Source organism: Lampetra fluviatilis, chromosome 35, assembly GCF_964198595.1.
Source record: "Lampetra fluviatilis chromosome 35, kcLamFluv1.1, whole genome shotgun sequence".
Taxonomy (NCBI): Eukaryota; Metazoa; Chordata; class Hyperoartia; order Petromyzontiformes; family Petromyzontidae; genus Lampetra; species Lampetra fluviatilis.
Genome location: NC_136309.1, coordinates 11,394,847 through 11,420,270, shown reverse-complemented (window position 1 = coordinate 11,420,270; position 25,424 = coordinate 11,394,847). Strand labels below are relative to the sequence as shown.

The 25,424-nt window shown below is 48.2% G+C and overlaps 1 protein-coding gene across 1 annotated transcript; it reads right to left on the bottom strand.

Annotated features, from left to right (window-relative positions):
- Positions 1–791: 791 nt before the first annotated feature.
- On the bottom strand, positions 792–18,233 carry PIGQ (phosphatidylinositol glycan anchor biosynthesis class Q). The gene is made up of 12 exons (XM_078872946.1): positions 18,027–18,233; positions 16,253–16,580; positions 13,536–14,417; positions 12,678–12,809; positions 11,518–11,638; positions 10,621–10,747; positions 9,388–9,541; positions 8,242–8,353; positions 7,057–7,137; positions 6,175–6,289; positions 3,519–3,580; positions 792–2,506 (listed from the first exon to the last, which is right to left on the bottom strand). The coding sequence occupies exons 2-12, from the start codon at positions 16,537–16,539 to the stop codon at positions 2,354–2,356; spliced, it is 2,226 nt and encodes a 741-aa protein (XP_078729072.1). The 5' UTR covers positions 16,540–16,580; positions 18,027–18,233; the 3' UTR covers positions 792–2,353.
- Between the last annotated feature and the right edge of the window lie 7,191 nt (positions 18,234–25,424).

Sequence of the window (25,424 nt, the reverse complement as noted above, 5' to 3'; positions counted from 1 at the left end):
ATTTACAACGCATAGCATTTTAATCAATTCACGTGGATTAACTGTGATATGTCTCTCTGCGGAGACATTGAACAAATTTAAGCTAAATGCACGCGTGAACGCCTTCCTAATGGCTGTCATTTTCGACTGGATTGGTTTTGTCTAAACACGGCGTAATGAAGGGCCGCCGTTTAACTCACGGCCACTGACAAACGTTCACTGATGTAATGAGTGCAAATTTAAGTTGCCCGGTTGGTAGAACAGGGCCAATGACAAAATACCTCGGGTGAGAAAATACCCCCCCCCCCATCATCATCATCACGTGTGTTCAAATATAAGATTACATATAAGAATACGCCAAGAGAATCCGAAAGCATTTACAAATTACAGTAGGGAATGTTTTTTTAAAATCTCTCTCTGAAATGTGGTGCCAGACAGAAACCAGGGCCAGTTTGGCTAAATCCAGTTCGTGGTTGAAGGATTTCTCGGCGGTTGTTATCACGTGGTTGCCGAAACCACAAACACGACACTGTTCCTGCGCTAAGCAGGATTTTTAGGATTCTTACGATTTTCAAACGAGACATCGCTGCGCGCACACACAAACACGAAGAAGAGGAAGACGTTGCCACTCGTTTATTTTTTTGTAAAATACAACATTAGGACGATGCTGTCGACAAAAAAATCAATTTAATAAAATACTGCTTAAAATTTTCATGCCAAGTCATACAAACTTGAGATCATTTAAATCACCTAAGATTGTTCATTTAGAGCGCAGATTTTTTAAAAGTTTTTTTTACAAATATGTACTCCACAACAAAACAAAACTGGCCTTAAAAACACATTTTTTTTATTAACAGTTACATCGATCTGTTTATTAAGACGAGCACAACAGTTATGGTCATAAACGTGCCATCATCATCTCTCCCATGACCTCAAAACGTCACTTTTACAAAATGGTCCCAAAAAGCAGACGAAAAATCAGCACATATACAGGATAGCCCATACTTTACAACGGTGTACAGTATGTATTCATATGCACGAGGCATGTAGAATAATTTTGATCGGGTGGGGGTGGTGTGTGTGTGTGCGCCATCTCGCTTCTCGTTTTCTAAAGCGAAACGCGGTTCCGCAAAGCAACTACCGATAGGGGTGGGGATGGTGGGGAGGGTGGGGAGGGGAGGGTGCCGGGTTTACTGGGTCGTGTCCCAAGGGCCCACCGGCTACCCCCCCCCAACCCCCGCGTAAAAAAAAAGATGCCCATAAGGGCATTATCTAATTTTACGGCGAAGACACGTTGGGTTTCATAAATCACAAGAGTGACACGGGGAACGACCATTTAAACAAGGTTCCGGCGGCGGTGGTGGGGGGGGGCGGCAAAAGTAGGGCACACATCATCGAGGAATGAATAAACAGGAGGGGGGGGGGGAGCGCATGGGTGGAATAACGGTGACCGCCGCCCGTGTGTTCTTCAATCCACGTGTGAGCCCACTGAGAGAGATCTCTCTTGCAACTAAGACCTGAGTATTAGGGAATTGTGGATATTTTAGTTTTGTTTTTGAACCAGCACGGCGTCTAGGGAGTCAATGGGCTCACAAGGAAGTATCCTTCATGGCAACGACAAACCACGAGACCGGAGCACGTGGGGGGTACGGGGAGAACGCGGAGAGTAAGAGGGGAGCACAGGCACACGGACAGCGAGGCAGGTAGCCTCATCCAAACTCAATAAATGCACAGGGGAGACTTAAGACAACGACACACGTTAGAAAAGAAAAACGTCGACGCTGCCGGTGGAGGCTTTTTATAAATTATTACGGGGCTCTCAGACACTCGTTCTCATTCCACCAGTCCAAATTGATCCATTTCCTGACGATCTCCACGTAACAATGTAGTAAGCATACTGTGTTGGCATATAACCAAATCACCTGGAACGCATGCCATCTCATCAGCTCAAAGAAGCTCAGCTTCTTTGAGCCAACACACGGGTGTGTTCAGGCACTGGGCAGCAGAGGGCAGTGCGTCAAAATACATTGTTGAACTGCATTTCTAAGCTCCCTGCCTTCGCACACTGGAACTGACGAGCGAGGTGAAGTATGGTCAAATTACCTCCATTACTTGCGTGGCGTAGGGAGGCGATCATCTAGTGGACAGACAAAAGGGGCTGTATATGTACACACTATGCCCACTTGTTGTTTTAGGAATTAAAAAAATGTGGACTGCTTGCTGCACTGTATGAGAACTAGGACCACAGAGATCCATTCTGCGTCATCATGGGCCCCACGCATCTGCCACCGACGCCACCACAGAGTAAACTGCCTCCGAGAGACGGGCGGGTGCCCCTCCGTGCACGCTCGAGTGCACGTGACCTCTGGGGCGTCTACTCCACTTTCTCGTCCTTGTGCCGCCACGGGTAGATTAGGTCGCCGGCGCACAGCTTGCCAAGCAGTGACAGCCACGAGTGCTGCGCCGAGCTGCTGTACGTCGGCAGGCGGTACCGCCGCAGGACACTCATCAGTGACACTGGCTGGATCTGCGAGCACACAAAAAGGTGCGGTGTTTAAATGAGCGGTGCGGGGATCGGTGTTCGGTCTAAACAAGAACGCATGGGGGTGATACTGCAACCAACACTGACGGAGCAGGAATAACGAGGGGTGGGTGAACCCCAACCATCGTACTTGGACCCTCAAAGCACACACTTCGGTCGCTGAGCAATCTCCCGGCGTGCGGAGGGAAACACCGAACAGCAGGCCAAAACAAAACACGCGGCAAAAGCCCGGCAACAAGACGCGAAGCTACGCTGTGAAAAATTAAGTAAAATAGATCAAGCTGAACATTTCAGCAGTTATTTTGGAGATGATCAGTTTTCAAAACGTGACTTGAGTGTTTTCAGTTGGAAAAATGTGCAACAGAGTTCGAGGTTCAAGAGTGGTTACTCGCTTTGGCAAATGCTGCACCGCTGGGTCGCAAACAAAACTTGAAATTCTACTTCAGAAAAGTGATAATTATGCCCTTATGTTCTTTTGATTATCATAGCCTCCAGACAGGGGTGTTGTGTATTAAATACCCACCCACTGAGCTAATCCAGTGCAGTTAGAGAAATCAACAAAATGAACCAGACAGCCACTACTACGATCTGCAATAATCTAAAGAACATAAGAATTAACCTCAATTTAAAGATGGAGTCACCCCCCACCTCCCGCACTGTACAGGCTTAGTGGGGTGGGTGTGTGGTGCTTACGCACACACTGCAGAGACGAGATGAATTCCAACCCTGTGTTTCAGAGTGCCCACTTTGAGGTGTGGTTAAGAGTCATTTACCACATAGAGGAGGAAAAAAAACACAACAACCATTCAGTGTTGCCAAAAACATGGCCGGGACTTTTTGTAAAGTACGGAAGGGATCGTTGCTTTCCTAACCGAAAGGGATTTGATCTGTGCTTCATAGGGGTGTAACCAAAGCGTGCAAAAAATGTGTAAACATTTTGGAAGACACATATTCACATGACATAACCATGAAAGAAAAGACGCGTGACCCAGTTTACCTGCATGTCCAGATGCAGAATCCTGCTAGAGTTCTGTTCCAGAACCTCCATCGTGATACCGTCTGGTGAAAGCCAAAAGTATTTGGTTAATATATTTTATTGCTCAGCCTGTCTGCTCTAGCCAATAACTACTCCAGCCTGCTTTTGCATAAGGTGGCAATCATTGCATGAAAAGGAATGGCAATTAAAATGCTTCACCACCCCAAGTCTTACTTTTAAATTATTTCAATGGTCAATCGCTCAGTTCTGAAGCATGCGACGGATTCAACAGAGTCGGTGCATTATCTTGCTCAATCCAGAGCTCGGCTCGGAGATGCAGGCTACTTGTCCAGGCAGCGCACATCTCCCGGCTGTTTTTAAACTCTTCTGGCCTCTTCTGGCCACAGGGCATATTTTGTGTTTCCTTGCCACAGTCGACTGCGCCGTGGTAATGCGCACATGCATTCTGCATTGGTGCCATAATGCATTGATTCAGTGAACAAAATGCATTCTCACGCTCACGATATGTGTGCATCTATTCATGCCTGTGATAATGTTATAATGGGTCCATGTGACTCCTGCTGGCACTAGAGGCGCTACATTAACCACCAATTTAAAAACATATAAAAGTTTATTGAATCAATTCACAACCCTAAATCGTGACAAATCATCAAATTGCAAGATGGCTGAATCGTTATAGGCCTCGTATCCTGTTCATATCATCACTCATTATCCATTCACTGCTCGATTAAGACCATCGCGACACACCTCCGATTAGCACGGTTGGCTACGCACGGTTGGCTACGTACGGTCCTAAGATGCGACAATCCATATAGCTCCTGCACGTGAGCTGGTGTCATCGCTCCATCTACACGCGTGTGCTCACTCCTTCGGCTGCCACTCTGTCATTAGTCTTGACCATCGGACATCACCCCATTGAGAGACACGGCCACTTTTCACAACATTCAATACGATTGCTATAACTTGTGTATGCAATATGCACACAGATACATCACACTGTTAATTTCACTAATAGAGCTGTTTAGCTATTTCTCCCAATGACTGTTTATTCCCATATACTCCCAACTGTGCTAGCCCTGTCGTGTTACAAAATGAAGAGATTTCCATGCAGATCTCTAGTGTGGGCGCCACGGAGGCGAGATGTTAACTGCTTTGTCTGGTATACAGTAGGTCGTAGAGTTTGATCCCGACCCTGATGCCTATATATTTGGAATTTGCATGTTCTCCCCGTGGATGCGTGGATTTTTCTCCAGATCCACCGGTTTTTCTGTCCACATTTAGAATCAACATGCGTTTATAGTATTTGGTTGCTATAAATTTTCACTCCATAAGCCACTTCGTTGAGCTATCATTTGTGATAGCCAGGTCATTTCTAAAAAGGAGCGAGGTAGATCAGTGGGCCTTACCTGGCGAAATAAAAAATAGTTAAGAGTTTAGTTTGAGGGCAGCGTAACAACGTTGTTGTGTCTTTAAATGACGACGGAAGACGATGTCAGGGAAATTTCTCCCAGTCGCCCAATTTCTCTCAAGCACACCAGGGGGCGCCACCCTGTTCATGAGAGTATTCAACGCAATAAATTCTGAACGTTGTAGAAGTGACGCCAGTCATACTATTTACTTGTGCAGTCATTGTTGATCAGGCCAAGGCCCTCAACTTGCCACACTTGACAGCAGTTTCATCATGGGTGAAAGCCTGCATTCAAATCCAGGATCTGAGCTTAACCGTCCACAATGCTGCGACAGAGGAATTATGAGCGCTTAAGCCACCCAATACATCTCGTATTGTCCATCTGTAAAACATCTTGGTGTACAATTTATTAAAGGCAAATTACATTTAAAGACCCAGTATAACCTCTTTGAAGTATGCATGAAGCGAAATGAAAGCTAATTAAAAAAAACGACTCGATAAGCCAATAGCATAGGACACACCTGGGGACACCGATTCCAAACCTAATCACGCATTGCCATCAGTAAGCAGCTACGCAAGGATAAGGTCAACACAGATGCGCTTCTGCACCCGTCTGGAACGCTCTTCCTTCCAATATTATGAAGCCACTCGGAGCTATGCACTTTTAAATCATCGAGATTGAAAACGAATTTCTTTCTAACCGATTTTTGCGTTTAGTTTGTTGTCCTTCCACCGCACCTCCGATTAGTGCGGTTGGCTACCTACGGTGCGAAAGAAGGTCAACATGCATACAACACAGATTTTTTTGGTCAGGATCACAACTCAGTAACTGTGGTCGCAAGTAGGACTGTAATGATTCTCCCCACTTAATATTCGTGATGATTTGTGGCCATAACTATTTCAGTTTATTCACGTTCATATTATTATCATTTGTGTTGGGAATAGTATTGGTGCGACTGGTATTAAAACTGTGAAGAAAAGCAAATGGGCTTGAGCAGGACACGTTGCAGTAAGGGATGATTGCCGATGGACAAGCATAGTGGCCGAGTTTGTATTGGTAAAACTTGACCGAGTTGTAGAGGGCAAGGCCTAACAAGGCTTCAGGTCACTCGTTCAATAACTCTGCAATTTTACGCACGAGTGTAGTCAAGAGAAGGGGGTATACCCCGCCGGTAGGACACTCTGGCGCTGTCTAGCGTGAAATAACCACACGAGGCGCTGTCGGTCGTTCACCAGCGAGACGCGTACCTGCCAAGCGGTAGCCCCGGCAGATTCGGAGTCCCAGCGCGAAGGTGGGGACCGAATTGATGAGCTCCACCAGCTGGTGCAGGGCGCCCTGGGCTAACACCACCGCCAGACGCAGCTGCCACGTGTGCACAGGGCGGGGGTGGAGGAAAGAGACGGAGGAAGAGAGGTGGGATAGGAAGGATGGAGCGCGAGGGAGGCGGATTGAGATGGAGGAAGGCGGGGAGAAGGCACGGAAGGGCACCGAGAAAGAGCAAGCAGGGTAAGAAGGGTGTAGAAAAATAGCGATAGTGGTGACAGAAAGAATGAAAGAAAACACAAACGTTTGAGTTGCGGGGAAACACACGCAGATTAATGTTAATCATAATAATTCACAGCCCCTTGTCAATCTACTGCTGGATGAAGACCTCACCATTCCACGTGTGTCACGAGGGTTATATGACCATACTTCACCGTACTGGTTAGTCTATATTAGCGAAGGGGTGGGAGGAGCCCAGAACCAGTTCAGACAGACTCGAAATGATGTTAGCCACGTTTGGGAATCGAGCTCAGGTTGATGGGTTTAAAGCACTGTGCACAAAGCACTTCGTCACCGCTCACTGTGTATTATAAATTAAAATTCCAAAGTACACACCTTACAAAAATGTACTATGCATTAATGAGACCACGAGTGTGACCATTTGGTTATCATGAGCGCACTAGGTGAGCAAAGGCAGATGTCCGAGTCAGGAAAAGCCCAAACCAGCCGCAGTGGACAATTACAACTGCAGATCGAGCGGCGAGAATTGAACCCGAGGGCACTCAGCAGCCAGCCCTGGCCACACCCTCACTGCTCGCCCTGCACGGCCAGAAGGGTGCACACGCGAAGAGGGAGAGGGGCCTCACCAGCGAGAAGACGAGGTAATAAAGCGCCACCGTGGGCAGCAGGAACAGGAGGATTGTGAAGAGCAGGGTACCCAGGAAGAGCTGCATGGACAGAAAAGTGTAAGAAGTCTGTCTTTCTGGCATGTGCTCTATTAATATAAACGAAACAATTTATTTTATCATATAGCTCTTTTTCAGACGTGACCTAGCTATCACAAATGATAGCTCAACGAAGTGGCTTATCATCACGAGGACATTTATAGCGGCCAAATACTCAAAATGCGTGATGTTGATTTCAAAATGTGGAGAGAAAAACCAGAGGACCCGGAGAAAAATCCATGCAACCACGGGGCGAGAGACCCGCAAACTCCAAATATACAGGAGTCAGGGTCAGGATAGAACCCAAGACCTCCTGTATACCAGGCGAGGCAGTTAACATCTCGCCACCGTGGCACCCACACTAGACATATGGGCACATTACTGTTATGTCCATAGGTTAAAAGTATACAAACACCTTTCAATTGAAATTCACTTGCGTAGGGATATTAAATTACTGGTAATCTACATTCACGTGGTTGGGGCCAGGATTCTCAATAGAGTAACCAATCCTGCAAAGTAGCACTCATTTTAACTCCCCTAGTGTATGGGTCACATTGATCCCAGACTTGGATGTGAACCCACATTCTTCTGATCGGCAGGCAAGCTGCCCACACCACAGCCCCACCCAGGACGATTACACCAAATACAGCGACTTGGGACAAATTAACCCTTGCACGTTCGGAGATGTTTGCAAGTTGCAGGGTAGGGTACCGTTCACCGCTGAATCTCGGAACGCGCGAGCGGCTCAGAGTTAATTTTATTTAGAGGCGTAGCAGCGCCGTTGTTTTGTACAATGTACTGTGCTCACCGCAGAGAACCGTAGCGACACGACCGCACTCTATGATAGCTGGCGCCAAACCGTGCCACACTCCCTCCCGCATGGCCTTGTGGGAGGATCGGTACCAATAAAGTTATTTTATTTTAGTATTTCTTCCGGTTTCGTTTTGGTGGCGTACATGTACGAATGGCAGAAGGGTTAACATAATCCCCAGATTGTGGCAACGGAGTGCGGATCCGCAAGGCTGGTGTAATTCTACAGGAAAGCAATGAATGCGGCACACGAAGTAAAAACGGACGGACGGCCGTTGTCCCCTGGCCGAGCCCGACCTGATCGACGTCGTAGGAGCACGAGTCGACGCGGCGTCGCAACACGTTCCACTTCTTGCCTCGGAACAGCCTCCAGAGGGAGGTGAGGCCGTACACCATGAGCTTGTAAAGCCTGGAGACCGACACATGCAGACGACGGAAAACAATGTCCCTCAAACTATTATGACCGCAAATCCTTGTGGCACGGACGGCTACGTACGGTGCAAAAGAAGTTCAACGTACATCTCAGCACCATGGGCGTGTGCACAGAAAAGTTACTCTCTAAAAAAGAGGGGCTTTACAAAGCATTTAACATATCAATAGTAGTGGTAAGATAATGATTATCAAAGTATCTTCCAATAAATCAACAGTATCATTATGTCACTTAAAACATAATTCTGCCATCCACCAATAGGTGTTTCTAGAGAGAAATCACCAAACCAGACTGTTTCCCACCATCTCCTGGTCAGGTCACACACGCCTTTAGGGAAGGGGAACCCCGTTTGCTTGATGTCCGGTTTATTGCCCAACCGAGTAATAACTTTTGGTTAATGAGCCATAAGTGTGAAGACGTCTAAATAGACCAATCTCGGGTTGGATTATACTGCTTGCTGCCGATGGAACGAGGCCACGTTGAGAGAATTTACGGGCACAGCATGTATCCCAGCTAGTCGTGCGCCTTCAATTCCTAACCTTGGTACTGTGTTAATAGTTGTGGACAATACTTATTTTTTTTGTATGAGAACAGGTGATAAAAAAGCATCTGTTTAACTCAAACATTTCTTGTGATTGGAAAGCAAAGATCTGTGGGTACAGACTCCTCGAGTGTGACGTTACCTCGTCGCCATACTCATGACGTTAGTAACAGCATCGGTGTGACACTACCAATAACCACAATCTGTTAAACCTGTGAACAGGCACATCATTCATCAAAGTGCCAAGTGCTCCCTTACTACTGCCAATAATACGAGGAACGAGGCCACATACGTACGGGTCATTAAGTATCAATACAACAGACCCCTATTTGTCCGAGCGCATTGACCGACTGTAAACAAGCAGGCAGGGGACAGCGAGACATGCAGACGGGCGGACAGGCAGATGACGGACAAGACGGTCAGTCGGACGAGGCGGCTACGTAGCCGCGCAGGCCGCGTGCGGTTAGAACACCTGGCGGCGTAGACGTAGAAGCAGTAGATGTGGAAGGTGAGCAGCGAGAGAATGTCAGACGCCACGGAGAGCAGGATGGAGGCGCCCAGGCAGGCAGAGAGCCCAGCGTGCCACAGCACGGGCCGCACCAGCGGCGCCAGCACTGACAGGTAGCCTGCGCACACGCGCGCCGCCCAACGACACGTCCGTGCAGGGTGCGGCTCAAGAGTGTCTAGCAGGAACCACTGAACGCCGCTGAGAAAGCCGATGGGACTGTCTGTAACTCTCCAGCAAGCATTACAAGTTAATAACGTATGGTGTGTAGAGCCGGAAGGTATGGGAAGTGGAAGTTGTGTGTGACGGGGGTGGCTTAGAGGGTGGGGAGGGGGTCAGGGTAGCTGCTCCACACCTGTGAGCGGCACGGAAGGTGCATCATAGAAGAAACCCAGAGGTTTTAGCCAATGACAATTTGACCTAATTGTACATTAGCTCGTTATTCGCGAGGGACACGTTCCGGAGATGCTCGTGAATAGCACATTTTGCGGGTAATGATACTCGCCTACGCAAACCTATCTTTTTAATAAATTACCTTAAATAAATACGCTTTTAAATCATCATGGGACCTCCAGTACCAAAATATGAGAATAGGTTTTCCTCTTTTTTCTGGCAACAAACAGGTGTTAAGATGTTAGAACACCAAACTGAAACCTTTTACAATGAATCATGTCTGCATTAACCACAATACTTGTGGTCAGAATGCAAACAAAAACACACTCTGATAATAGATGCATTGTCTTTGAAACTGATTGGTCCACACCAGAGACAGCTTTATTTCGAGCCTCGTCTCAAACGCTGTGAGATGCCAAAAGGCGTCCTCTGGTCTAAGTAAATACAAATAAATATTAAAGTATACATTTTTTAAAATAAATTCACTAAATTATGTTTGCGCATTACCACTTTCACGCATCGCATTCTCTCTCATCACTTTATCTCGTCACTTTATCTCTCAATGCAGTCGTGTAGATTTCCAGATGCGATTCGCGGATAGCCAAAATCGCGGATTGCGAGTTCGTGAATGACGAGGGAATGCCGTAGAATAATCAAGAGTGTGAGAGGGGGCAATTCACACCCGGCGTGCACACACTCGGCACAACGCCTTCTGTTCTGAATGTTTACAGCGACGTCTCTATTCATTAATGTTAATTCTACATTCTCGTGGTGGGGCCCAGAGTCTGCGTGTGTGCTGCCACTCACTGAGCCAGAGGTGGATGTGGTAGAGGAAGAATCTTCCGAGCGTTTGGTCGAGTGCGTTGTTCAACTTGAGGCCAGCAGGAACTCCCATGAGCCACTGCAGTAGGCTGCGTAGCTCCGACGCAACATTCTGGGCAAAGGTTGCCGCCTTTTTGTATTAAAAGTTTTTTACATTTCCTGTGAACTAATATTTACTGGCAAACTGCTCAAACGAAGGAAAACAGCACACTTAAGGACATAAAACAAATTCAATGTTTTCTTAATGTTTTAGATACTTCCCTTGAGGTGTAGCAGGAATTTAAAATGTGGTAAATACATTGAGAACTTATTCAGCAAGAGCACAGAGCAGAACGCATTTACCATGCAGTTAATTCCTTTGGCCAAATCCCAAATGTTACACCTAAAGGAGTGTTAGGTATTTGCCATATTATTTATAAGCAACATATCATCCTTGAATTGAAGGCTAACGTTTTGAGGTGGAGCAGTAGTGCAGCAGTTAATGCACTGCCCTGTGAGCCTGGTGACCCGAATTGAATTTCCAGTCACGGCCAACACGAGTGGCAAGTGACACACGAACCAGTTCTGTGTCCACCCACCCCCCTACTGCCCCACATTACCAAACTTGCACTCACCCGTGTGGTGAAGTGAGGCAAAACAACTCCCATGACAGATAAATAGAGGGGGAGGCATTCACGTAAGGAATGGATCATGAAAGGTCTACGAAATTAGTATTAAATATTACATAGATATTGAAGAGCCCCCCCCACCCCCGTTTTAAACAGGGATCTTACAACAGCGGCAACGGAAGAAAATAAAACACGTTTAATGCGTGTCACGCACGTGAGGGCCGGGCCGGCCCACGGGGTCGTTGTCACGCGAGCAGCTGACGGGAAGCCTCACCTCCGCAAGGGGCAGAAGGGCATCGGCGATGAGTGAAATGCGGTCTTCCCGGTAGAGCAGGGACACGATGAACAGGCCCAGCGCAGTGTCGATCAGCAGGGAGCACAGCACGTTGGCTTTTCTGTTCGCATTGGGGCGGCAAGCATCCCCGTACACAACGTGGCCAATTTATCCCACGAGGTCAACGGCGCATCGCAGCGATTTTTCACCGAGGACGAGGGGGCGCGTCCCTGGCGCGGGATCACTTGCGGCTCCGATTGTCCATGCGGTGGTCACATACGACGGGGTTCCCACTGCGCACCCGATCATGAGTCGCAGGGCAGGGCAATGCCACAATAAATAAACCTGTAACAGGCTAACCAGTTAAATAGATCACCGTTGACAAAGCATTCATAATTTGTCCAGTTAGAGGAATACATTTGATTACATTTGTGCTAATTTCAGCTTTCTAGCGACTATCAAAACATCATGAGAATGTACATCTGCGCTCGATTATGTATTAGATTTGAGGATTTCAATGGCTCAGAGAGGGATCATTTATAATCCATTAAGCGCCACATAAAAACATGATTTCGCGATGGCATCTGTTAGCATATTATATAGGACATTCATATGAGATGATCATTTTATTATATAACACTACTAATGGCAAGCAATGGGGCATCGATGAAGGACCTCAATGAAGTGAGGCGAGGATAGAATTGCACTGAGAAGCAGGAATGCATGGATCAGTGGACATACGAAAGGTAGAGACTCCGTACGGCCTCCTAGAGAAGTGGGCTTGAGCAGGGCGCGTTGCGAGAAGGGACGATGGCCGATGGTCGAGACTACCGGTGGGGAGTGGCAGCCGAAGGAGGGAACGTGCCCCGAGAATACATCCACCGCAGCAGAGATGGAGCAGTGAGATCAGTTGCGGGTACTGGATGGCTGATTACATCACAAGACGGTGAGATGGCGACGCCTGGGAGAGGCCTTCATCCAACAGTGGATTGACCATGGCTCATGATGATGATGTGGGGGCGATTCGAACAACAAACGCAAAACAGAGCAAACGAGAAACGCCCGTGCTGCACGGCAACGGGAGCCGCAGCGCGAGGAAGAGCTGCGATGAAGCTGGCGCCACGTTGCGCTCGGGAGTTCCACCCCGTCCCGAGCTTCACCTCATGAAGGAGACGTGAGTGTCGGCCCTCTCGGTGCTGAAGACCTCCCGCAGGTGTGCGAGGCGGTGCCGCACCTGCAGACTCATGGAGAGCTTCTCCCACAGCCAGGACAGGGGCCAGAACCAGAACATCCTGCGAACACAAGATACAAACGCGTAAACCAACGTGACGAGGACACGGGCCAATGCAAGGGTGAACACAATTGACTTGCTTTACTGTCAAGTAATAACTACAAGATTCACCAATCCTGCAGGCCTCCATGGTTCATCAGTCATTTGGTGGTCTGTGCGGTAGCATTTCTCGGATTGGCTAAGGCTACTCTAAGCGTCTGACGAGAAATTGACTTCTCATTTTGTAACATTCGCCGATAGGGGCATTCACACGTTCCGATAAACACGCTGTATAATACAAACACACCACTTATATCTGAAATGGATTTTCAAGTCACTAAAGTGTTAATTATGCGATATAACAAGTGGAGGTAACAGGTGTTTAATTCTCCCATGAGTGGGTTAACAAAGGGGTGATTATTTAGATAGTTTTTCTGCTATAAATGGCCATTTTGTTGAGCTATCATTTGTGGCCAGGTCGCTTCTGATAAAGAGGCTAATAGCTCAGTAAGATACAAAATATTTTTAGTTTTATTTGTATATTGTTGTCAGTGATGCGTTTAACTTTCCTATGCTTTGCACTCTGATCGTGTTTGCGTATTGTTTTGTTGCTGTAACAATCTGACCTGCCCCTACTGGACATCTGGAAAAAAGAGCTTTATAGCTCTCATCGGATTCCTGCCATGTAAATAAAAATCCCAATTCCGATTCTGAAGCGGGAGGGGGGGTGCCTAAGCGGCGCACAGACCTGCTCCCAAACACAGAGGCGACGCCGGCGAGCAGGTACGTGAGTACGGCGCACACGGGGCCCGACACGTGCTTCACCAGCTCCACGACGACGCTGCCCTCGCGCCCGCCCGACTGCCAGTGGCTGGTGCGCACGGGGCCCTCGTTGTACTCGTCCAGCTCGTACAGCTCGTGGCACGCCGACGCCGCGCCGAACACAAACGCCAGCTCAGACACCGGCTGCCCCACCGCGTCCCTCCTCCCGGCGCTCTTTGCCACCACCTCCGAAGCCGTCGCATCTTCGCTCGCTCCGCTGCTGCCGTCGTCGTCGTCGTCTTCGAGCGTCGGCTCGGCAGACGGAGTTGGACGAAGATGGGGGTCGTGCTCGCCTGCCTGTAGGTCCTCGGTCGCGTCCTTACGGGCGCCGGGGGACTTGGGATCTGGCCGTCTCAGGTGCAACCCTTCTGCCGTGAGGTTCCTCGAGTTGACTTTATCACTGTACTTCGACTGTCCGACAACTTCAACTCTCTCCGCATCCCAACTGCCGAGGGAAGCGTTGGAGGTTTGTTCCGGATCGGGATTGGCGCAAGACCTCTCTTCAGGATCCTCGACCTCCGAACCCTCAGCCAGCCACTTGGCGAGCGAAACTTTCCGCTGGTCGTAGCGGATGAAGATGACGCTGCAGGAGTCGCCGTCTTCTGTCCAGGCACCCTCGGCGGGTGGGTAGGGGTGCGTGTCGCGCTCCAAACGAGCGAAGGCTCCCATCGTCACCGGGCCGGCCTTGCGGAACACCTGGCAGGAGCGGGGAAGCTGCTCGCTCGTCTGCTTGAAAATGTGGACCCAGACGTCACGGCCAAACACCTCGCGCAGATCTTTTAGGAAGTTTCCATCTTCTTTGGCCCTCCTATAGGATTAGAAAATGCAGCCAAATTAACACCAATTTACTCACATTAATATCCACATGAACATACTAATGAATTGTTTTTCGAAATAACCAAACAAAAAAACAATCCACAGTTTTAAAAGTTACCAAGTACTCTGGACTAAGTATGACAAACCAAATTTTTCAATTAGTGGGTACGATCCCCGCTGGTCTCAGAAGATGGCGCTCTCAGCTTTGGCCGTGAACTCAATAACGTTGCAGAATGGTGCACAGGGCCCCCCGACACCCTCGCTTATTGGAACATTCAACTAATCCACTGGGATCAGGTCAACAATGTAGACAGTAAGGAGCATGTGGCAAGCGCTAGAGCAGAGGTGGAAATCCCTAATGAGAACAAAAGACAGATCATCTCAGTTTTCACTGCAAAGTCAGTGCCGCCTTCCTCATCAAATGGGTTAGGGTAAATGTTAATCTCCGGAAGATACCAGGTGGAAGTTGAGCATCTTCATGGGACCTCTACTGTTGGCCAGGCACAATATCATGCTCATTTTATCAACTGTGAAGGGCTGGCGATTAGAGTTGTCCCTTGACCGGGATTTGAAATCACGTTCCCACTGAGAGTTTATCTCTCTTGGAAAAGTGACACGGGAATGCATACTAAGGTGTCATATTTTTTTTTAAAGGCCTATGTCAATCCACTGCTGGATTAAGACCTCACGGCTGTGTTGACCATGCGAGTTGTTTGACTATACTTCACTCACATTGGTCAGTGCCAGTTGTTAAAACGGGCACCCAAGATGGGTTCAGTTTTCACTTTCCACTGATATTAGCCCTGCTGGGGAATCGAATTCATGTTCACAATACAGTGTCACCATGTCCACAGTGCAGTTTGCTGGCCATTGGCATCACTATCCTGCAGACCAGTAATTATTAAAGTCAAATACAGTAGACTCTCGATTATCCACGTGCGCTTTATCCTATTTGCGGATTAACCGTGCACCTGAGATTTTGACATAAATTAATAACTTGTGGATTTTCCCTTAAGGGCTTATTAATAATCAAAAAAGAGTTATAGATTGTTATTCTTGGAAATGTTATTACAAGTCACGAATAAATATATGATCCGGTTAATCTGAAATCCACGTGATCGCCTCTACAGTACAGTTGCTGCATATCTTTACAACAGTGGGTGGCGGAGTTTGATTGATGGTGATTGGCGTGGCTCTGCAATCATCCACTTAATGGGTCGAGTCTTCTGTGCGGGAGCAGGAAAGTGTTATCGCTGCATGCGCATCGATCGGTCGACGGTTAGTGTTCCTTCTAAATCGAAAGAGGAACAATAGAAATCATCAGTTGTGCTTCATTTTAATTTACAATGGCAGAGAAACGGAAGTGTGTTGTTTTAACTTTAAATTAGGACTTTTTATAAACCTGTTTGAGTGTGTGTTTTTGTATGGACTTTTATAATAAAACAAGACCAATACATTCTTTACGAGAAATTGTAGTTTTCTTCATGAACTCAATTGTATTCACTTAAATATCATTTATATCTAATCTATATTAGTGGTTTTTGGCATAGTGATCCGTGGAAAATGTATATTATTGGATTATCCGCAATTTTTACTTATCCTAAGCCATCCTCCCCATAATTAGCGCGGATAATCCAGTCTACTATAAATTTTACTCATACACACATCTCGACGCAGTGCACTTTCTTCTTTAATCCTGAAGCACATTGTTCTCCTAAGGTGTCCCAGGGCTGGTGCACGCGACATGTTGAACTTCTTTCGCACCGTACGTAGCCAACCATGCTAATAGGCGGTGCGGGACGTGAACACGGACGCGTCGCCACTCACGCCGTGGCCTCGCTCCTGTCCCTGGTGGCGGCACCGGCGGTGGCGGCGGCAGCGGCGGTGGTGGCGGCGGCACCGAGCGCCCCGTTGACCCAGGAGCCGAGGACGCGCAGGTCCTTCCCCGAGGAGACGCGCAGCCCCTCCAGGTACGCACGCACGCGCGCCGGCACGAACGGGAAGTGCAACACGGCGAGCACCAGCACGGAGCCCGACGCGGGGTCTCGGCAGCCCAGCAGCAGCCCGCTCTCCGCCAGCAGGCAGCAGCCCGGGAAGTAGACCTTGGTGATCATGCCTGCAGCATCGCCTGCCAGCGCGGCTTCAGCTCGCTCGCCTGGTGCAGAATGCAGGTATCAACATTAGCACGATAACCATCATGACGACAACCTTGAACACCATCAACATCACCAATGTCACCATCACAATCATCGCTGTAACTGGACCGCACAGCCTTCCATCACACTTCATCAAGAACAACTTCAACTATTCCACTGTCGGGCTGATTTGTGCTTAGCGACCTACAAAGTGCAGGTTTGCAATGTTTTTAATTTGCAGCGAAGCAATGTTTCATCATTAGCAGCAAATGGCAGGACTAGTTGCAAGACACTGTTTCATGGCACGTCAACAAACACTTTTGCAACCCCATACCTCCATTAGAACTGAGCAACTGCGTTGTAACAATGAGGATTGCGGGAAGAGGACATTCTTTTCTTGTATCTAATTAACCTGCGTTGCGACCCTTCCAATAATAACATCGGTGCCTTCAATGTACCATTATCCCCCAGTAGGTAGAGAACAGTTACGCGACCGTAAAGTTGCGTGGCATGACAATCAAATAAAACCTATTAATGAACAGCCCTTTGCCAATGCATTGCTGGACGAAGCCTTCTCCCAAGCCGTGCCAGTCACAGGGACCTGCCGAGTTATCATCCAAAACACCGTGGGCGTTTGTGCGTTCATTGGCTGCCCGGGCTGACAACGATAACCTGTGGCTGGTTTGCAAAGGGCACATCTTAAGAAGAAACGACCTTTACATTTGTTTTTGTAATCTAAATTAATGTAAACGACGAGTCGCAAGTCCTTTAAAGCCGTGTTTCAACGCAACAAGTGTCTGTGACAGGGCCGATGATGAAGAGGAGCACATCAAAGACCCCTGGAGGGGGGGGCAGGGCTTGGACCCGGGGGGGGGCAGGGCTTGGACCCGGGGTGGGGGGCCTTGGACCCGGGGGGGGGGGCTTGGACCCGGGCTGTGACGCCGCCGCCGCCGCTGTGGACCTCGAGGAGGGCCGCGGGGCTCTGCGGGGCTCCTGGTCAAGGTCCACGACTCGGCCATTGCGAAACCGTGGACTGACAACGAACAGCAAACACTTGAATGACCTCCACGGGGCGCTCCTCGGTATTGCTGACACGGCCAGCGTGAGCCTCACGCTCACATGAGAGACGGAGACAGAGAGACACAGAGAGACACGGAGACAGAGAGACACGGAGACAGAGAGACACGGAGACAGAGAGACACGGAGACAGAGAAACAGAGACAGAGAGACACGGAGACAGGGAGACAGAGAGACAGAGACACGGAGACAGAGAGACAGAGAAACAGAGACAGAGAGACACGGAGACAGGGAGACAGAGAGACACGGAAACAGAGAGACACGGAGACAGGGAGAGAGACACGGAGACAGACAGAGCGAGACACGGGGCCGTTCGCCTCGACGTTCTGCCCCCACGACACGGCCATTGTGAGCCCGTTAGGGGCCTCGCCTCCTCGCGCGTCTCGCACCTTCGACCGCGCCGACGATTCGCAGCCACCCGCAGCGCGAGGCGCGAGACGTCGTCGACGTCGCCGTGAAATGCACGCGCGGCACGAGCGGCCCGGGGTGACCTCGTCCACCTCGTCCACCTCGTCCACCACCAACACCACCAACACCTCGTCCACCACCAACACCACCACAGCCGCCGCGTACTCCTCTGTCTCCTCTGACCCCGCGCGTGGATGGAGCCTCCTCGCCTCCCATTGGCTGAGAGCGGTGCGAAGCACGCGGCGGGGACCAATCGCGCGCATTCCCCCCCCCCCACCGTACCCCCCCCCACCGTACCCCCCCCCCCACCGTACCCCCCCCCCCACCGTACCCCCCCCCACCGTACCCCCCCCCCCACCGTACCCCCCCCCCACCGTACCCCCCCCCCACCGTACCCCCCCCCCCCACCGTACCCCCCCCCCACCGTACCCCCCCCCCACCGTACCCCCCCCCCACCGTACCCCCCCCCCCCCACCGTACCCCCCCCCCACCGTACCCCCCCCCCGGTACTCCACCCCCCGGTACTCCACCCCCCCCCACCGTACCCCCCCCGGTACTCCACCCCCCACCGTACCCCCCCCCCTCCACCGTACCCCCCCCACCGGTACTCAACCCCCCCCACCGTACCCCCCTTCCCCTCCGACAGCGATCACAAATGTCCCCCCCCCCATTTCATCCCCATGCCCCCCCCGTGGCCCCTCCCACCTCACCCTACCACGGCGATCGCGAATGTCCCCACCCCCCCCCAATTCCTTCCCACCCCCCAATTCCCCCCCACCCCCCAATTCCCCCCACCCCCCATTTCCCCCCCACCCCCCAATTCCCCCCACCCCCCATTTTCCCCACCCCCCCAATTCCCCCCCACCCTCAATTCCCCCCATTCCCCCGCCCCTTCCACTCGAGCGCGCTGGGAAATCCAAACGTAAACAAGGCGCGAGGCGGGGGCCGGGGGGAAACGCGTAGGCCGCGTGGTTAAAAGGTTCCGGGCGAAAATATTCCTGGCTCCACTTTCTCCCCAACTCCCTAAAAATATTTGATCACTCGAGGCGCTACGTAACACAATTTTTGTTCCTGGGTAGTAAGTGTTATTTCCTAATTAGTTATGCCTAAAAAGTATAGAAAATGGCTATTAATCCCCACAAACTTTGCTTTTGTGACCAGGACAGTGATATTTAGAAATTGACCTATTGTCAATGAGAAAAGGGGCGAATTTGTGTCTTTTCGTTCACATAAAGTCAGAAAAAACAACATATAAATCAAAATTAACATGTATTTATACTAAAGTAATACAAAAAGGACTACAAAATATTTATAAGTGAATAGTTTTTCTAGATTTACGATTATACTGTAAATCACGTTCACGAATCAGCCCCCAAATGTAGTCTCCCATCATGTTCTCGTTATACTGTCCTTGGTAGCGGCGATCAAAGTCCAGTATATCCTAGTGGAAGTGCTCGCCTTGCTCCTCCGAGTACGCTCCCATGTTCTCCTTGAATTTGTCAAGATGAGCATCAAGGATATTGACTTTGAGGGACATCCTACAGCCCATTGTGCCGTAGTTTGTGCACAGACTGCCCTACATGACATCATAACAACATTCTGGACCACTGGACGGGTTCCGCAGGATTGGAAGGATGCCCTGATGGTCGCCCTCTTTAAGAAGGGTGACCGCACAGACTGTAACAACTACAGGGGCATCTCACTCCTCAGTGTGCCGGGAAAGATCCTGGCAAGGATTACACTGGTCAACAAAAAAATTCTGGCCTGGACTTTTGCAGCTGTTTTAGACTAATTTCAGGGTGCTGATTCCAAATCTGATCTCAGATTTGCTCTATCACATCTCATTTTTATGCTATCCGCATACCCCATTTTCATTGATTTTACCCGAAATTAACTCTGTCACTTATGATTGCAAGTTGTTGCGAGTCAGTGACTGCTTTAGTGTTAAAATATGGTGCTGTATTTTTAGGATAGTGTGTTTATAATATCATTGTATGTAGATATCCACATTTATTTCATATTTTTCTTCTGCAGGGCATGATCTAACAATGGCTACGACATCATAAAGAAGGAAATGCAGTAATGACCCAGATATCTTCTGCTACATCTGTGGCAGCTTCACTTTGCAGGATCAAAGGCGCAACATCAATACCTTTGTCAAGAAGGTTTATCTTGCCTACTTTAAAGTACGACTTGGAAACCAAGACAAAAATTGGGCTCCTCACAAAGTGTGTAAAACCTGTGTTGAAACTTTGCGATCATGGTCTAAAGGAAAGAATGCTAAGCTGAAGTTTGGTGTGCCAATGGTTTGGAGAGAACCTACAAACCATTTGGATAACTGCTACTTCTGCCTTGTCAATGTAAAAGGTTTCAATAAGAAAAACAAACAACACTTACAATACCCAGATATCCCATCTGCCAGACGACCAGTTGAGCACTGTGAGGAAATACCTGTGCCTGTATTTACTGAGCTATCAGAGATTGATGTTGAATCCCTCAGTTTACCTGCTTCTACATATGATGATGATGCTCAGATCAAATATACGCCATCTGATGCAGATTGTGATAACATTTCTCTGTTTAGTCAGCCTGAATTGAATGATCTTGTAAGAGATTTGTATTTGCCAAAGCAGTCTGCTGAATTGTTGGCTTCCAGGCTGCAAGAGAAAGGACTACTCAGACCTGGCACTAGTGTCTCCGTTTATCATAACAGAGAAGCAGTACTGTGAAAGTACTTCCATTAAAATGGTCAACTTGTTTATTGTAATGATGTTGAAGGGCTTCTTCTCAATATGGGACTGCCCGCATATGATTCAAGTGAATGGAGACTTTTTATTTACAGTAGTAAAAGGAATTTGAAATGTGTGTTACTTCACAACAGAAATATATATGGTTCAATCCCAATAGGACACTGTAAAAATGAATGAAGAGTATGCCAACATCAAGATTGTTCTGGATAGATTGGAATACCATGTTCATGGATGGCTAATTTGTGTTGATTTGAAATGGTTAATTTTCTGCTGGGTCAGCAAGGAGGTCACACCAAATACCCTTGTTTCCTGTGCTACTGGGACAGTAGGGCTACATTACAACACTGGGTTAAAAAGAACTGGCCACCAAGAATCAGTTTGACGCCTGGTGACAAAAACATCAAGAATGAGCCTCTGGTTGATAGGAATAAAATTGTATTTCCCCCACTGCACATAAAACTTGGGTTAATGAAGCAATTTGTTAAAGCTCTTGATCACACTGGAGACTGCTTCAGCTATATATGTTCAACCTTTTCAAGTCTCAGTGCCGAGAAGAAAAAGGCAGGAATATTTGATGGCCCTCAAATAAGAACACTCATCAGGGATCCACACTTTGTTACAACAATGACTGCGGCAGAGGCTAGAGTTTGGAATGCATTCTCTGATGTGGTGCGGAATTTCCTTGGGAACAGGAAAGCGGACAACTATCGAGAGATTGTGGAGGAGCTGCTCTTGAGTTTCCAAGCACTTGGATGTAGAATGAGCATCAAGGTTCACTACTTACATAGTCACTTGGCCCAGTTTCCAGAGAACATGGGTCACGTGAGCGAAGAGCAAGGTGAACGCTTTCATCAAGACATTAAAGTTATGGAAGAACGTTACCAAGGCCGATGGGACTCATACATGATGGCAGATTACTGCTGGTCCTTGATGAGAGACATTCCACAAGCTGTACATCGGAGATCGTCAAAGAAGAGGTCGTTTATGCAGATGTAACATCACTATTGTGAATGACCTTTTAGTACATATTTTTCTTATCTTCACAATTCGATTCTTACATGATAATGTGCATTCACTCACATTGATATGCAGTCACTCTCACAACGTTGTGCTACGGCTCATTAAATGTTTGTTTCATTATTGTATATTGTATCTTATCTTATTCTTGTATGGATGTCTGTTTAGCTATTCGTATATGAGCATACATTTGCTGTTTTTATTCAAAATGCAATATTTGATATCTCAAAAACCTGATGTGATAGACAAAAACTGATGCCAGATTTGGAATCAGCACCCCAAAATGACCTTAAAACCGTTGGAATACCTTATGCCAGATAAAGTGTGTTGACCAGTGTTATTCAACATCTCCTTGCCATACTCTTAGGTTTTTTCGGTAAAGTCACGTAGGTCAAAAATAAAAAAGAATAGAAATAAAATAATAAATCACGACGTTTCGGAGGCAACACAAGTCTCCGTCATCAGGTGGGACCGTCACAGCTAGATTTACTGTCTCAAGTGAGGCAAAATTCCAAGAGTCAAGCTCTTAAATACAAGTTTAAGGAGGAGGGAAGGGGGAGGGGGTTATCTGAATGTGGAAGCCAATGAGTGGAACGTGTTGGGGGGGGGTGGGCGGGGCTAAAAGAGAACATTAAGTGCAACTTGTTGATGTTTTACCCGATGTTGGTTGACAATCCAAATACAAAAAAGGAGAGGAGAGTTGTTGGTTGACAATCCAAATACAAAAAAGGAGAGGAGAGTTGTTGGTTGACAATCCAAATACAAAAAAAATGAGAGGAGAGTGCTGTTAAACGCTGGGGATGTCAACACCCGGTAAAGTAGAATAGTACCTGTCAAAAAAGATGGTCCAAACATGTGCAGTTAAATCTTTTTTGCATGGTTAATAACATCTTTCCAATTATTACTCAGTTTGTACCCATCATCACGGTTGAAGTTATGTCTGTGTTTGTATATCTGGATAGCTTCGTGTACAAACCTTTGATGGTAGCCAGAAGGTTTGCAGAGCACCTTGGTCTCGGAAAAGACAATCTCATGGGAACCCACAGCGTTGTAACAATGATCGGCAACGGCGGAAGACTCAATTTTGCCGTGTTTCAGATCTGACTTGTGCTCGCGGACACGATCAGAGATATGACGATTCGTTTCCCCAATGTAACAATCACCACAGCTGCAACTCAGTTTATAGACTCCAGGGTATTGCAAGCCAGGAATGACATCCTTCACAGATGGAATTAGATCACGGATTTTATGTACTGTACTTAATCGGACTTGGATCTTATGTTTGTTTAGAATTTTTGAGATCTTTTTGGTCACGCCTGCTATGTATGGCAATGTGATAGTTTTGATCGGAGTTTCAAGTGGCTGTTTCTGTATGGTGGGAGAAACAGCTTGGCGGATGGTGTGGTCAGAGTATTCGTTCATCCTGAGGGCCCGATGTACATGTCTTAATTCACTGGCCAGGTGGTGTTGGTCAGAAATGCCATGAGCTCTGTGGTATAGTGTTTTGATGAGATAATTCTTTTGAGACGGGTGGTGGTGGGAATCAGGTTTCAAGTAGGAATCTGTGTGGGTGGCTTTCCTGTAAACAGAATGTCCCAAGTATCCATCAGGTCTCCTCTCAAACAGAATATCTAAGAATGGTAGTTTGCCATCTTTCTCCACTTCCATGGTGAATCTGATGGATGGGTGTCTGGAATTGATGTGGTCCTACACATATTTGGACCATCTTATTTGACAGGTACTATTTTACTTTACGGAGTGTTGACACCCCCAGCGTTTAACAGCACTCTCCTCTCCTTTTTTGTATTTGGATTGTCAACCAATATCGGGTAAAACATCAACAAGTTGCACTTAATGTTCTCTTTTAGCCCTGCCCACCCCCCCAACACGTTCCACTCATTGGCTTCCACATTCAGATAACCCCCTCCCCCTTCCCTCCCCCCATAAACTTGTATTTAAGAGCTTGACTCTTGGAATTTTGCCTCACTTGAGAAGTACATCTAGCTGTGACGATCCCACCTGATGACGGAGACTTGTGTTGCCTCCGAAACGTCGTGATTTATTATTTTATTTCTATTCTTTTTTTATTTTTTACCTACGTGACTTTACCGAAAAAACCTAAGAGTATGAATCCTTGCAGTCACGAAAGCTTCAAATCTAGAATCTCCTTGCCAGGCACACTGAGGAGAGGCTTGCAGAGCCCCAATGTGGTTTTAGGGAAAGGCGGTCCTGCACTGTCTGCTACAATAGAGGTGTAGGGATTTCCAAAAAGACCTACATCTCTGCTTTATTGACCTGGTCAAGGCCTATAATACCATCAGTAGGCCTGGGCTCTGGGTTGCTCTTCGTGCTTTCGGAGTTCCTGACCCGCTGCTCCTGATCATTAAGGACCTTCCTGATGGTGAGCGGGCCCGGCTAAAACGACGTGGCCGGGAGTCGGAGCCATTCCTTGTTCACTTTGGGGTGCGACAGGGATGTCCTCTGGCTCCCACATTATTTAACATCTATTTCGACCACGTAGTTCACGAAGCATTCAATAGCTATACCGGAGGAATTTCCATCTGGTACAGATACAATGGGAGGTTGATTGATGCCCAGGTGTGGTCAATGGATGGCTCCCTATTGCTCAACCATGTTATGTATGCCGATAATCTGGTAATTGCTGCTCACTCAAAGGAGGAGTTGGAGGCGCTGCTGAACCTGGAGCTTGCCACTAAGAGGTGGGGACTTACCATCAGCCCCACCAAAACTAAGCACCTGCCTGGGTATTTTGTACCATTAAACACTCCACCCCCACAACTCCCAACTGGTAGGGCAATGGTGGAGAGTGTGGAGAGTTTCCCATACCTGGGCAGTGTGCTCATGACCGGCTCCGGTTTGACAGCAGAGGTCTCACTCCGAATCAGTTGAGCGGCATTATCTTTTCATCGGTTGCATAACGCTGTGTGGAAGCTACCTGGTCTGTCGCTCCGCACGAAGCTTCAGGTCTTCTCGGCCACAGTCATTCCCTCCCTTCTCTATGCTTGCGAAACGTGGACCCCCCCTAATGGAACATCTTCCCTGGTTAGAAACATTTAGGCTGGCTTGCCTACCATCAATCCTGGGTTTAACCAGGCTGGATTGTGTGAGGAGCTCACATATCCTTGCAAGATCTGGACAAAGTCCCATCGGTGAGCTCCTCCGGCAGGCAAGGCTGCGTTGACTGGGTCATGTAACCCGCATGCCCAGCGGAGCGCCGGGTGGCGAAAGCACAGCAAGTTGGCACCATAGGAATGTGGAATGATCACCACTGGGCTGGTATGTAATGTTGAATTGAGCACCGCTCACGATGGAGCGATGGGCCAACAAACGGGTCTGTAAGTGAAGCTAAAGGCGGAGTCCTGCAGTAGCTTGGGGCACCCCTACGGCGAGATGTTATCTATCTCGCCTGGTATATAGGTCGTGGGTTTGATCCCAACCCCCATGCTTGGATATTCGAAGTCTGCGTGTCCTCTCCCCCTGTGGTCGCGTGGATTTTTGTCCGGGTCCTCCACATGTCGCATCAACATTGTGCGTTCAGAGTATTTGGCTGCTCTAAAATTCCACAATGACGATAAGCCACTTCGATTGAGC

Excerpts from the sequence above, each read along its gene's own strand:
- PIGQ (XM_078872946.1), bottom strand. The coding sequence starts at position 16,539 with ATGATCACCAAGGTCTACTTCCCGGGCTGCTGCCTGCTGGCGGAGAGC. Across the intron at positions 11,639-12,677 it reads ACTCACGTCTCCTTCATGAG|AAAAGCCAACGTGCTGTGCT; the intron begins GTGAAGCTCGGG and ends CAATGCGAACAG. Across the intron at positions 7,138-8,241 it reads GCTCCTACGACGTCGATCAG|CTCTTCCTGGGTACCCTGCT; the intron begins GTCGGGCTCGGC and ends CTGTCCATGCAG.